Below are 14,177 nucleotides of genomic sequence, written 5' to 3' on the forward strand. Positions count from 1 at the left end.
CCTACGCATCGTGGAGCCCACAGACGGCCACCCCAGCGGGGGCCTTACCCAGCCAGCAAACCCCCGGGGTCCCCGATGTAACTTTTGCGGCCAGCAGAAACTCCCCCCGCCAACGTTGCCTGGCCCGCGCTGCCCTTTGTAAGGCTTGCTGTAAGGGGCACTTCGCCGCGGAGTGCCAGGCCCGTGCAGTCGCCACTATTGCCCCCACCCCCCTCGTTTACGGACAATGGGCGCCGTCATCTTCACCTCCCCGGACCATGCGCGGCCAGTGGGCGCTGCCATCTTCTCCCCCTCAGAACACGCGCGGCCAGTGGGCGCCGCCATCTTCGCCCCCTCAGACCAAGCGCGGCCAGTGGGCGCCGCCATCTTCCCCTCCGCGCAACACGTGCGGCCCATGGGCGCCGCCATCTTGTTCAACCCCCGCCACATGCGGCCCATGGGCGCCGCCATTTTGTCCCCCTCAAGATCTTCAGGCGCCGCCATCTTGTCACCCCCACGGCACATGGGCACCACCAGCGTTCCAGGACCTGTGTCCCCTGGGCTCCCCATCATCCGACACCAGTGACGACCGACCACGACTCGCCTCAGTGACCATCGACCAGTCTCGTCCGCACAGTCCGCATCGACCAGCATCAAAATCAACGGACACGTGACCTCTTGCCTGCTAGACTCCGGGAGCACCGAAAGCGTCATCCACCCGGATATGGTAAGGCGCTGCTCCCTTGCGGTACACCCCACCAACCTAAGAATCTCTCTGGCCTCTGGATCCCATTCCGTGGCGATCCGGGGGTCCTGTATGGTCACACTCACGCTCCAGGGCGTAGAATTCAGCGGCTTCCGCCTCTACGTCCTCCCTAACCTCTGCGCTGCCTTGCTACTCGGCCTGGACTTCCAGTGTGACCTACAGAGCCTAACCCTCAAATTCGGCGGGCCCCTACCACCACTCACTGTGTGCGGCCTCGCGACCCTAAAGGTCAATCTGCCTTCCCTCTTCGCAAATCTAACCTCGGATTGCAAACCCGTCGCCACCAGGAGCAGACGGTACAGCACCCAGGACAGGACCTTCATCAGGTCCGAGGTCCAGCGGCTGCTTCGGGAAGGCATCATCGAGGCCAGCAACAGCCCGTGGAGAGCCCAAGTGGTAGTAGTTAAAATTGGAGAAAAACACAGAATGGTCGTGGACTACAGCCAGACCATTAATCGGTACACGCAGTTCGACGCGTATCCCCTCCCACGCATATCTGATATGGTCAATCAGATTGCACAGTACCGGGTCTTCTCAATGGTACACCTCAAATCCGCCTACCACCAGCTCCCCATTCGTAAATCGGACCGTCCATACACTGCCTTCGAGGCAGACGGTTGCCTCTATCATTTCCTCAGGGTTCCTTTCGGCGTCACCAACGGGGTCTCGGTCTTCCAAAGGGAGATGGACCGATTGGTCGACCGGTACGGTTTGCGGGCCACCTTTCCGTACCTAGACAACATCACCATCTGCGGCCATGATCAGCAGGACCACAATGCCAACCTTGCCAAATTTCTTTACACCGCCACTCTCGTAAACCTCACCTACAACAAAAAGTGCGTGTTCAGCACGACCCGCTTAGCCATTCTCGGCTATGTGGTCTCGAACAGAGTACTGGGGCCCGATCCCGACCGCATGCGCCCTCTCATGGAGCTCCTCCTTCCCCACTGCCAAGGCCCACAAACACTGTCTGGGGTTCTTTTCACACTATGCCCAGTGGGTCCCAAACTATGCGGAATCAAGGCCCGCCCACTCATACAGTCCACCCATTTTCCCCCGACGGCCGAGGCACAACAGGCTTTCGCCCGTATTAGAGCCGATATCGCCAAGGCCGGGATGCACGCAGTAGACGAGACACTGCCGTTTGAAGTAGAGAGCGACGCATCAGACGTCGCCCTAGCCGCCACCCTCAATCAGGCAGGCAGACCCGAGGCATTCTTTTCCCGCACGCTTCATGCCTCAGAAATTCGGCATTCATCCATCGAAAAAGAGGCCCAAGCTATCATGAACATAGAAAATGCTGAAGCTGTGCGGCATTGGAGGCATTACCTGGCCGGCAGGAGATTCACTCTCCTCACTGACCAACGGTCGGTAGCCTTCATGTTCAATAACACGCAGCGGGGCAAGATCAAGAATGATAAGATCTTGAGGTGGAGGATCGAGCTCTCCACCTACAATTACGAGATTTTGTATCGCACCGGCAAGCTCAACGAGCCCCCAGATGCCCTAATCCAAGGTACATGTGCCAGCGCAAAAGTAGACCGACTCCGGAACCTGCACGACAGTCTTTGTCACCTGGGAGTCACACGGTTGTCCCATTTTATAAAGGCCTGCAATCTGCCCTACTCTGTCGAGGAAGTACAATCACCAGGGACTGCCAGGTCTGCGCGGAATGCAAGCCGCACTTCTACCGGCCGGACTGTGCGCGCCTGGTGACGGCCTCCCGCCCCTTTGAGCGCCTCAGTGTGGATTTCAAAGGGCCCCTCCCCTCCACCGACCGTAACACGTATTTTCTCAGTGTGGTTGATGAGTACTCCAGATTCCCCTTCGCCATCCCATTTCCCGACATGACGTCTGCCACCGTCATCAAAGCCCTAAACACTATCTCCGCTCTGTTCGGCTTCCCCGCCTACATCCACAGTGACAGGGGATCTTAATTCATGAGTGATGAGCTACGTCAGTTCCTGCTCAGCAGGGTTTTCACCTCCAGCAGGACGACAAGCCATAACCCCCGGGGGAACGTCTTTTTGCCTTCCCCAGGAAGTCCACATCCGTGGTGTCGCTCCCGACTTGGCTCGCAGCTCCAGAACCCGTCCTGCTCCATAGGCATGTCCGACCCCACAAGGGGGACCCGTTGGTGGAAAGGGTGCAATTGCTCCATGCAAACCCCCAGTATGCCTACATGGCATACCCCGACGGCCGCCAGAATACTGTCTCCCTCAGAGATCTGGCACCAGCAGGTTCCACACAAACACACACCCCCGTCCCGGCGCCAATCTACCCCCTCCCCCGGGACCATCCGTCCTTCCCCTGCCCACGCCCGAGGATGAAGAGGATTTCGGCACGCTCCCGGAGTCACCGAACATCGGGCCAGCATCGGCATCGCCGCCACCACTACGTCGCTCCCAGCGCCACATCAAGGCCCCGGACCGGTTAAACCTCTAACTGGTCCACTGGACTTCAAAAGACATTTTGTTTTCTTTCAAATATTGTAAATGTAAAACCCATTTGTTGTATATAGTTCTCCACAACCCCCGCCGGACTCAATTTTAACAGGAGGTGAATGTGCTAAACCATTGTTGCACCTCTATTAGGTGATGTAATGGTAGGACCTGTACTACAGGTATGTTGGTAGTCCCTGCCTACTGGCTCTGCCCAGTAGGCGGAGTATAAATGTGTGTGTCCTCCATGCTGCAGCCATTTCGCCAGCTGCTGTGGGAGGCCACACATCTAAGAGCAATAAAGCCTCAGTTGTATCCAACTCAAGTCTTTGTGCAATTGATCGTGCATCAGACAGTAAGCCTATCTGACTGTGGAGCGGAAGAAACCACAACCCTCATCCTTTTAACACACGTTTTCACATATTCTTGAATGGTGTTAATGGGTAGTGATTGAAAGGAGGGACAACAGCGGATTTCTACCCTCCCTAATCCAAGTGCCCTGAACTCAGCAGACAAGACCATCATACCTGGGACCCTGCAATCTGAATGTTTCATGTCTGCACTGCAGTACAAGATGATCAATTAGGGATGGCCAATAAATGGGCAGCACGGTAGCATTGTGGATAGCACAATTGCTTCACAGCTCCAGGGTCCCAGGTTCGATTCCGGCTTGGCTTACTGCCTGTGCGGAGTCTGCACATCCTCCCCGTGTGTGCGTGGGTTTCCTCCGGGTGCTCCGGTTTCCTCCCACAGTCCAAAGATGTGCAGGTTAGGTGGATTGACCATGATAAATTGCCCTTAGTGTCCAAAATTACCCTTAGTGTTGGGTGGGGTTACTGGGTTATGGGGATAGGGTGGAGGTGTTGACCTTGGGTAGGATGCTCTTTCCAAGAGCCGGTGCAGACTCGATGGGCCGAATAGCCTCCTTCTGCACTGTAAATTCTATGAAAATTCTATGAAATGGTGGCTCAGTCAGCAATACCCACATCCTGTCAATGTATTTTTATAAATGATCATCGGTAGAGTTTGCTTCTCAGCTGGTCAGACTGGAGAATGTGAAATTAGGTTTGCAGTCTATACATGAGGTTAAATGCTAATTTTATGAACACCAGAATTGTCCTCGGCGTCGAAATCATTAAAAAGGAACAGATCACCATCTCGTGAGCTGCTCACACTGACATGCTTAGCAAATTAGTTAGGTTTCAATTTGAGTGCCATTTTTCAGGATATGGGTTAATAGTTAGATTAAAAAGATTTCTTGTCTGTACTATATAAATACTGCCATACAGAGTTCCTCTGTATTGCACTTCAAATGGATCACTGCTGAGCAGCTTAAACAACATCTGCAATATCGCTGCTCTCTGTTCGAAAGGCATGAAAGCAAGTACAGCCAAAATAAATTATTTTATTTAATTGTGAAACATTTTTGACTTCAAGGATTTAATATCTATCTTAGTGCTCGTTATTGTGGCTGGTCACTCCTCTGACCTCTCCTGGTTCTATTCTTATCCATCCTGAGAAGTCAGAATGTCTGAAATGGCTTCACCTCCCACACCCACAGCCACCTGCTCAACAGATCAAAGGTTCACGCCTTTCTGCCTGATTCAAGATCCCATTGTTCTCCTGGTCAATGTCTTATCTTTGCCCCCATCACATCCATCATTGTCCACCCCTTCAAAGCTCCATCAACTTTTCCCTCTGTAATATCTCGCAAAGAACTAATGGGGTGGGAATGATTATCTTCCCTTTGGCTCTCGCGGAGTACGAGCTCCCCCGCTGCGGGGGGGGTGAGCGAACTCCATTCAACTATGTATAAAAGGGGCAGCACGGTGGCGCAGTGGTAGCACTGCAGTCTCACGGCGCCAAGGTCCCAGGTTCGATCCTGGCTCTGTCACTGTCCGTGTGGAGTTTGCACATTCTCCCCGTGTTTGCGTGGGTTTCGCCCCCACAACCCAAAGATGTGCAAGGTAGTTCGATTGAACATGCTAAATTGCCCCTTAATTGGAAAAAAAGGTCGGCCAGTAAAGCACCAACCGAAAAGAGACCCAGTCGGGATCTACCAGGAGTTGTATATAACTTAGTAATAAAGCAAAGCTTGTTATTCTTAATCAGTGTGGACTCCCCATGTCCTTCTTAAGCCCTCATTCATTAATTCCCTTCATTTCATTTTCTCATTCCCCCTCATAGCAACGGTGGCATAAACCTAGCTTCTGAGTTAATTTTGGAATATGTTGTGTTATATATTTTGTAAATGATTGTATCAAGACCAGTCAAGTGTAATTCCCCTGATGTACCTGCAATAGAAGTTGTCTTTCCTGGATTAATTCCCTCGTTGATACGGTCAGATTAATTACAGCAGAAGACTATTTAATGGCTAGATGGTGCATCAATGCATAGACATTTGCAGATTGTGTAAAGAGGACAATTTTTTTATCTCTGATCTGGCTTAATTAAGAAAGTCCATCTTTTAATTTTAATATCTGTGGCAGAAGAGTGCATTTTTTTTTTGAACGCTGCCATTAGTATCCATCCTCTGGTCAGTGTTCAGAATTCAGTTTTTAACACCACGTTTTTTTGTCTTTGGCACTTGGAGCCATTCACCTACACTCACCCATCAAATCTGTTAGTTTATAAAATACTCTATTCCCATAAACTGTAATGTTTCATGAACTGTGAAAGAATATCTAAAGCATGAATTAACTCTCTCGGTAAGACTCAGTCATCTTGTGTGCTTAAAAGGGACTTTGTGCGTTACTGAGACCATTGTATAGGAAGCACTTTGTCATCCGTGTTAATCCTAAAATGTGTGTATATTTGTTCAGCTAAAAGTGGAGTAAAGGGATATTATATTACAATCCAACATTTCATGTTTAATAAATATTATTTTCTGAATACCTGTCCTGTGAATCTTCACAATTTTCCTTCACGTTTTATAAAAGAAAAGTAAAAGATTTTTAAAACAAATTCAAGAGAACCCAATTCTTTTTTTTCCCAATTAAGGGGCAATTTAGCGTGGCCAATCCGCCTAGCCTGCACACTTTTGGGTTGTGGGGGTGAGACCCACGCAAACACGGGGAGAATGCGCAAACTCCACACGGACAGTGACCCGGGGCCGGGATCGAACCCGGGTCCTCAGCGGCGTGAGGCAGCAGTGCTGCCCATTGCGCCAACCTACCGCCCCCAAAAAAGAAAAGAAAAAGTTACGGTCTTTTGAGCCAGGGTTCCATTCTGGGTTCTTCCCAACCAGTTCTAACATCAACTAGGATGGTACCAAAAGACATTGCTGCAATTTTAGTTCTCTCCTTCCCAAGTGCTCTATACTTGTTGAGTTTGCAGAGTTAAAATCAGGGCAGGAGAAGTTTACTGCACCATTGTCTTGCTACATTTCCCAGATTCTATTTGTTTTTTAATTGATTTGATATTTTGTCTAGAGGATGTTAAAATGTAGGGCATGTCCACATTAACTCTTACCAACTTTTACAGATGCACCATGGAAAGCATCCTATCGGGCTGCATCACAGCCTGGTATGGCAACTGCTCGGCCCAGGACCGCAAGAAACTTCAGAGATTCGTGAACACAGCCCAGTCCATCACACAAACCTGCCTCCCATCCATGGGCTCTATCTACATCTCCCGCTGCCAGCGCAAAGTGGGCAGCATAATCAAAGACCCCTCCCACCCGGCTTACTCACTCTTCCAACTTCTTCCAACGGGCAGAAGATACAAAAGTCTGAGAACACGCACGAACAGACTCAAAAACAGCTTCTTCCCCGCTGTTACCAGACTCCTAAACAACCCTCTTATGGACTGACCTGATTAACACTACACCCGATGCCGCTGTTACGTAGTTACATTGTGTACCTTGTGTTTCCCTATTATGATTTTATTTTTATTTTCTTTTATTTTCATGTACTTAATGATCTGTTGAGCTGCTCGCAGAAAAATACTTTTCACTGTACCTCGGAACATGTGACAATAAACCAATCCATCCATCCAACTGTCATCCCTGGGTGTGTGTGTGTTGGGGGGCAAGGGGTCCTTTCATTACAAATCTAGCCTAAATATTTTTGTAGCCATTTCATTGCATTCTGTTTTTGCTTCCTCCCTAGATTAACAAATTTGATTGTATTTTATGAGGAGGTGACCAGGTGTGTAGATGAGGGTATTACAGGTGATGTAGTCATATGGATTTCAGCAAAGCCTTTGCGAAGGTCCCACATGGGAGACTTATAAAGAAGGCAAATGCACACAGGATACAGGGTCATTTGATAAGGTGGATTCAAAACTGTCTTAGTTGTAGGAGTCAGAAGGTGATGACACACGGGAAGCTTTAGTGACGGGAAGCCAGTGTCCAGTGGTGTACTGCAGGGATCTGTGTTGGGTCCCCTATTATTCAGCATTTATATAAATGACATAGATGACGATGTGGGTTGTAGTATCAGTAGGTTCGTGGATGACACAAAGATTGGCTGGGTGGTTAACAGTGAGGTTGAGTGTCTCGGGATACAGGAAGGTATAAGTGGGATGGTCAAATGGACAGAAAACTGGCAGATGGAATTTAACCCTGAAAAGTGTGAGGTGATCCACTTTGGAAGGATAAATTTGACAAGGAAGTATTCAATGCACTTGCATGACACTGGGAAGTTCAGGGAAACAAAGGGATTTTGGCATGTTTTTTTCCTTTTGTTTATTCGTTCATGGGGCGTGGACATCGCAGGGTGTGCCAGCATTTCTTACCAATCCCTAATTGCCCTTTGTAGCGATATGCATAAGCAATTGTACATGCAAATATGCCTCGACCAACAAACAAAAAGAGAATATTTAGAGTACTGGGCATGATCCATTTCACTGGTAAATTTATACCAATTTATACCATTTTTCGTCAGTATTCACACAGGAAAAAGACAATGTTGTCGAGGAGAATACTGAGATTCAGGCTACTAGGCTAGAAGGGCTTGAGGTTCACAAGGAGTAGGTGTTAGCAATTCTGGAAAGTGTGAAAATAGATAAGTCACCTGGGCCGGATGGGATTTATCCTAGAATTCTCTGGGAAGCTAGGGAGGAGATTGCTGAGCCTTTGGCCTTGATCTTTAAGTCATCTTTGTCAACAGGAATAGTGCCAGAAGACTGGAGGATAGCAAATGTTGTCCCCTTGTTCAAGAAGGGGAGTAGAGACAACCCCGGTATCTATAGACCAGTGAGCCTTACTTCTGTTGTGGGCAAAATCTTGGAAAGGTTTATAAGAGATAGGATGTATAATCATCTGGAAAGGAATAATTTGATTAGAGATAGTCAACACGGTTTTGTGAAGGGTAGGTCGTGCCTCACAAACCTTATAGAGTTCTTTGAGAAGGTGACCAAACAGGTGGATGAGGGTAAACCAGTTGATATGCTGTATATGGATTTCAGTAAAGCGTTTGATAAGGTTCCCCATGATAGGCTACTGCAGAAAATACGGAGGCATGGGATTCAGGGTGATTTAGCAGTTTGGATCAGAAATTGGCTAGCTGGAAGAAGACAAAGGGGGGTGGTTGATGGGAAATGTTCAGACTGGAGTCCAGTTACTAGTGGTGTACCACAAGGATCTGTTTTGGGGCCACTGCTGTTTGTCATTTTTATAAATGACCTGGAGGAGGGCGTAGAAGGATGGGTGAGTAAATTTGCAGATGACACTAAAGTCGGTGGAGTTGTGGACAGTGCTGAAGGATGTTACAAGTTACAGAGGGACATAGATAAGCTGCAGCGCTGGGCTGAGAGGTGGCAAATGGAGTTTAATGCAGAAAAGTGTGAGGTGATTCATTTTGGAAGGACTAACAGGAAGACTGAGTACTGGGCTAATGGTAAGATTCTTGGCAGTGTGGATGAGCAGAGATCTCGGTGTCCATGTACATAGATCCCTGAAAGTTGCCACCCAGGTTGAGAGGGTTGTTAAGAAGGCGTACGGTGTGTTAGCTTTTATTGGTAGAGGGATTGAGTTTAGGAGCCAGGAGGTCATGTTGCAGCAATACAACACTCTGGTGCGGCCGCAGTTGGAGTATTGAGTGCAATTCTGGTCGCCGCATTATAGGAAGGATGTGGAAGCATTGGAAAGGGTGCAGAGGAGATTTACCAGAATGTTGCCTGGTATGGAGGGAAGATCTTATGAGGAAAGGCTGAGGGACTTGAGGCTGTTTTCGTTAGAGAGAAGAAAGTTAAGAGGTGACTTAATTGAGGCATACAAGATGAGCAGAGGATTGGATAGGGTGGACAGTGAGAGCCTTTTTCCTCGGATGGTGATGTCTAGCACGAGGGGACATACCTTTAAATTGAGGGGAGATAGATATAAGACAGATGTCAGAGGCAGGTTCTTTACTCAGAGAGTAGTAAGGGCGTGGAATGCCCTGCCTGTAACAGTAGTGGACTCGCCAACACTAAGGACATTCAAATGGTCATTGGATAGACATAAGGACAATAAGGGAATAGTGTAGATGGGCTTTAGAGTGGTTTCACAGGTCGGCACAACATCGAGGGCCGAAGGGCCTGTACTGCGCTGTAATGTTCTATGTTCTAAGCCTCTCAGTGAAGACAGCATGTGTTAGAGAAGTCCCGAAGAGAGTGAATAGCTTCACTTGGACATACAAACATGAACAAGAGTGGATCACATTAAAAATAGCTCTAACGACAACTCCAGTTCTAACCTTTTCGATCCAACAAAAAATACCAAGATTTCAACAGATGCATCGAAGGATTGTCTAGGTGCAGTTTTGCTGCAACAGGAAAATGGTAGTGATTGGAAACCAGTAGCATATGCTTCCAATTGATGATGGAATCTGAATGTCACTATGCTCAAATTAAAAAGAATGTCTAGGGCGAGTGAATGGATTAGAGAAATTCCACAGTTACGTATATGGTATATGGCCTACCTACATTCATTATCGAGACAGCAAATTGTACTATTATGCATACAAAAGCAATGTTTGCACGTGATGGCATACCTCGGGTAGTTATGAGTGACAATGGACAATGTTTTAATTGTAAAGAATGGAAGGCATTTGCACAGCATTATTATTATTTTTTTTGTAAATTTAGAGTACCCAATTAATTTTTTCCAATTAAGGGGCAATTTAGCATGGCCAATCCACCTACCCTGCACATCTTTGGGTCGTGGGGGCGAAACCCACACAGACACGGGGACTTTGCACAGCATTATGACTTCAGACATGTAACATCAAGTCTATTGCACCGTCAGTCAAATGGCAAAGCAGAAAAAGGTGTGCAGGTGGCCGAACAATTACTGAGAAAGGCTATGGACAGTCAGGATGATCCACGTCTAGCATTGCTCAGCTACCGAGCATCTCCTTTAAGTTGTGGTTTGTCGCCGTCAGAACTGTTGATGAGTTGAGAGCTACGAACAACTCTGCCATGCCATAGCAAACGGCAAGTAAATGACAAGGTAAGGAATCAGCTGTAATCTCAAAAGAAGAAGCAGAAGAGTTCCTATGACAAGTCAACCAGGGCTCTGAAACCGTTAAATCCAAACGATGTAGTGAGGGTGAAGGATCCTGATGGCTGGTCAAAATGTGCAACAGTATTACAGAAAATAGGTCCGAGATCTTACACTGTAATCACGGAACAAGGACGGGTTCTACGGAAAAATAGGCGAGCACTCCTAAAAGTTAAACAACCTGTTGCTTAACTGCAAGCAGACGATGTCTATGAAAACTTATCCTCTTCAAAACCAACACAACCAGAGGATGAATCAAATATCACTGTACAGACTGACGTTCTGGACAGTGATGTGGTCATACCAGTTGTGCCTACAGAAATGCAAGACTGTCAAGCAGATTCATCAGATGGTTACGGGGATAGGTTGGAGGATTTGTGCTTAAGTGGGGTGCTCTTTCCAAGGGCCGGTGCAGACTCGATGGGCTGAATGGCCTCCTTCTGAACTGTAAATTCTATGATTCTATGAAGTCAAGAAGATCAGCAAGGCATAGGAAGAAACCTGATAGATTGAATCTGTGAATGGACAATATAACTGTACATGATATAAATGACTGTGTTATGCATATCATATGATATTTATTGAAATGATGTATAATATGTTTTATTCAAAAGCTCAAGGAAAGGAAATGTAATGATATGCATAAGCAATTGTACATGTAAATATGTTTGACCTCCGGCCACTAGGCGGCAGGCAAGTAATACCATGTGACACTGCTACCCAGGCAGAGTCTGTAGGGGAAGTCATTGTGGTTAGTTGTGTTTGTTCCAGTGTATTAGTATTAGTTTCCAACCCACAGTTTGTTGTACAATAATAAATTGGACTAGTCTAGAACAAGATGTCCTTTGGTATGCCAACTCAGTCATTGTCTCTGCATTGAACATAACACCCTTGAGGGGGCATTAAGAGTCAACCACATTGCTGTGGGTCTGGAGTCACATGTAGGCCAGACCAGGTAAGATTGGCAGATTTCCTTCCCTAAAGGACATTAATGACAATCGACAATGGTTACATGGCCATTGGTCAGCACATTATGGGAAGGATGCGATTGCATTGGAGGGGGCGCAGAGGAGAATCACCAGGATGTTGTCTGGGATGGAACATTTACGTTATGAAGAGAGGTTGCATCGGCTTGGGTTGTTTTTGTTGAAGCAGAGGAGACTGAGGAGCGAACAGATCCAGGTGTACAAGGGCACGGACAAGGTGGATAGTGAGCAGCTGTTCTCCTTAGTTGAAGGGTAAGTCATGAGGGAACACAAGTTCAAGGTGAGGGGCAGGAGGTTCACGGTCGATGTGTGGCAAAACCTTTTTACCCAAAGGGTGGTGACAATCTGGAATGCACTACCTGGAAGGGTGGGAGAGGTGGCTTTAAAAAGTACCTGGATGAGCACTTCATAACATTCAAGGCTATGGGCAATGTGCTGGTAAATGGATTAGGTAAGTGGGTTATGTGTCGGTACAGACTCGCTGGGGCTCTTCTGCACTGTATTTTCTGTGATTCTGTTAACATTCTCAGGAAATGTGTGATGCTTGCACTTAGCAGTCCAATTTTCCAAATACTTCTGACTTCTTAAGTTTCTCTAAGTGAATCCCAGTGAATCTATATTGGTCTTTTTATTGTTACAAAGAGGCTTTTCCTTCATATCAGTTGAGTGACGACACCTTTTGCAAAGGGCACTTACCAGCCACCACTTGTAGGACTTTTCAGGAATGGTGTAGTTACTCTTGGTCAGGATGGGAGACATAGTGGGAACGTATCGTTTGTCAAACCACTCCGATTCACCCAGTTCAGATGTGCAGTGGCTGCATTTGCAATTTCTCACAGTGAAGAGTTTGTGCAGAGTTAAGTTAAACTTGCTGGTGTAAGTGAAAAAGGCAGACAGCAGCACCAAGGCAAAAAACAGCAAATACAAAAACCAGTGAAGCTTCTGTGGCTTGTAAACAAACATTGCGAAACCTTCTTGGTGATAATACTCCTCCCACTTAGGCAATAAAAATACAGGCGGAGGGGGAAAAGATCTTGTCATTGAACCATGTGGATCAGTCCTGTATGTGCACTCTTCAAAGAGGTCCTTGTTTATGCCTCCAATCTTCTCAGGTGACTGGTTGTTGAACAAGAACAGCAACAGTTTTAAGCAGAGTTCCACAAAAGGGATCCAAAGTGTTCAGAGAAAAAGCAAATTACACCAAGTTTTCCTGAACATCAGTCCAGTTTAATGTGGAGTTGAGCCAATTTTTAGAATCTTAAGGGTAAGAAGGACGCACTTGGAAGGTGGCTTCAAACCAGCAGGTGTGCCTCATGTTGATGGCTTGGACTCCAATGATGCGGTTGGTTTCACTTTTAGAATTGACCTCCATGCCATTTTGATTTGGCAATCTCTTGTCCACATGTTGAATTCAAAATGGCTGAATAAAACTTCCCCCTAAATCAAGAAAACAAAAGAAAAAGGTCAAAGAGCACACTTAATTAATTCACTGGAAAGGAAAAGGGGGCACTTTCTGAGAAAATAACTGTCATAATATCCACTCATGTATATAATGAGATGCAGACAGGCAGTGATTGACACACAGGATAACCAATGAACACTCACGACACAGAACAATCAATCACCAGACAGGACACCACCACTATAAAGCCCGCAGGACATTAAGACTCTCTCTCTCACAGGACACAGCTACTGAGATAGTTAGAGTGCACAAGCCAGTGAGCACCATCTCCATGTGGTAGAGAGCTAGTCTGGTCAAGCCAGTAGGAGGTTATCAGTTAGATGAATAGAGTCCAACCCACAGCAGATTATGTACAGCAATCAGCAAGTTCAATAAAACAGTGTTGGACCATCTCCTGTGTCGGAAGCCTGTTTCTAGTTTCACTGCATCCAGTTGCAGTCAACTTTGAACCAACTCACTGAACACATCATGGTACCAGGGAGCTATTAATTCTAACGAACCTACCTCGAGTGAATCTGCAACGACCAGCAAGCAGCCATCCAGCGGCATGGAACAGATACAGCCTCCTCCGCAATTCGAGATCGTCCGGCCTGACAAGTCATCCCTGCTCGGTGCTCGCGCATTCAAACTCCTAAATCTGGTCCAGCGAGTCCATGCCACGTCCTCGACACCGGCTACTGCCTCGCCCAATGCGAATCTCCAGGCTGAGATAGACGACATTCTCACGTAATACCACAATGTGTTTGATGGGATGGGCACGCTCCCATATCGCTACAAGATATTGCTCAAGCCGAATGCCACCCCAGTCATCCATGCACCACGCCGGGTGCCAGCTCCCCTCAAGGATCGTCTGAAAACGCAGCTATGAGAGCTCCAAGACCAGGGCATCATCTCAAAGGTCACGGAACCAACAGACTGGGTCAGTTCCATGGTCTGCGTCAAGGAACCCTCTGGTGAACTCTGCATTTGCATTGATCCCAAAGACCTGAATCGCAACGTAATGCGAGAGCACTACCCGATCCCGAAGCGTGAAGAATTAACCTGTGAGATGTCTCATGCC

General features: G+C 47.3%; 1 protein-coding gene across 1 annotated transcript in view; it reads right to left on the reverse strand.

Annotated features, from left to right (window-relative positions):
* The window catches only part of LOC140385762 (CMP-N-acetylneuraminate-beta-galactosamide-alpha-2,3-sialyltransferase 1-like), a 137,727-nt gene that overhangs the window by 62,664 nt on the left and 60,886 nt on the right, over positions 1-14,177 (reverse strand). Inside the window, exon 2 of the mRNA XM_072468248.1 lies at positions 12,352-13,092. Coding sequence (XP_072324349.1) covers positions 12,352-12,696 — 345 coding nt within the window. The 5' untranslated portion in view covers positions 12,697-13,092. The remainder of the gene's footprint in view (positions 1-12,351; positions 13,093-14,177) is intronic.

This window comes from Scyliorhinus torazame, chromosome 11 (genome assembly GCF_047496885.1).
Source record: "Scyliorhinus torazame isolate Kashiwa2021f chromosome 11, sScyTor2.1, whole genome shotgun sequence".
NCBI lineage: Eukaryota > Metazoa > Chordata > Chondrichthyes > Carcharhiniformes > Scyliorhinidae > Scyliorhinus > Scyliorhinus torazame.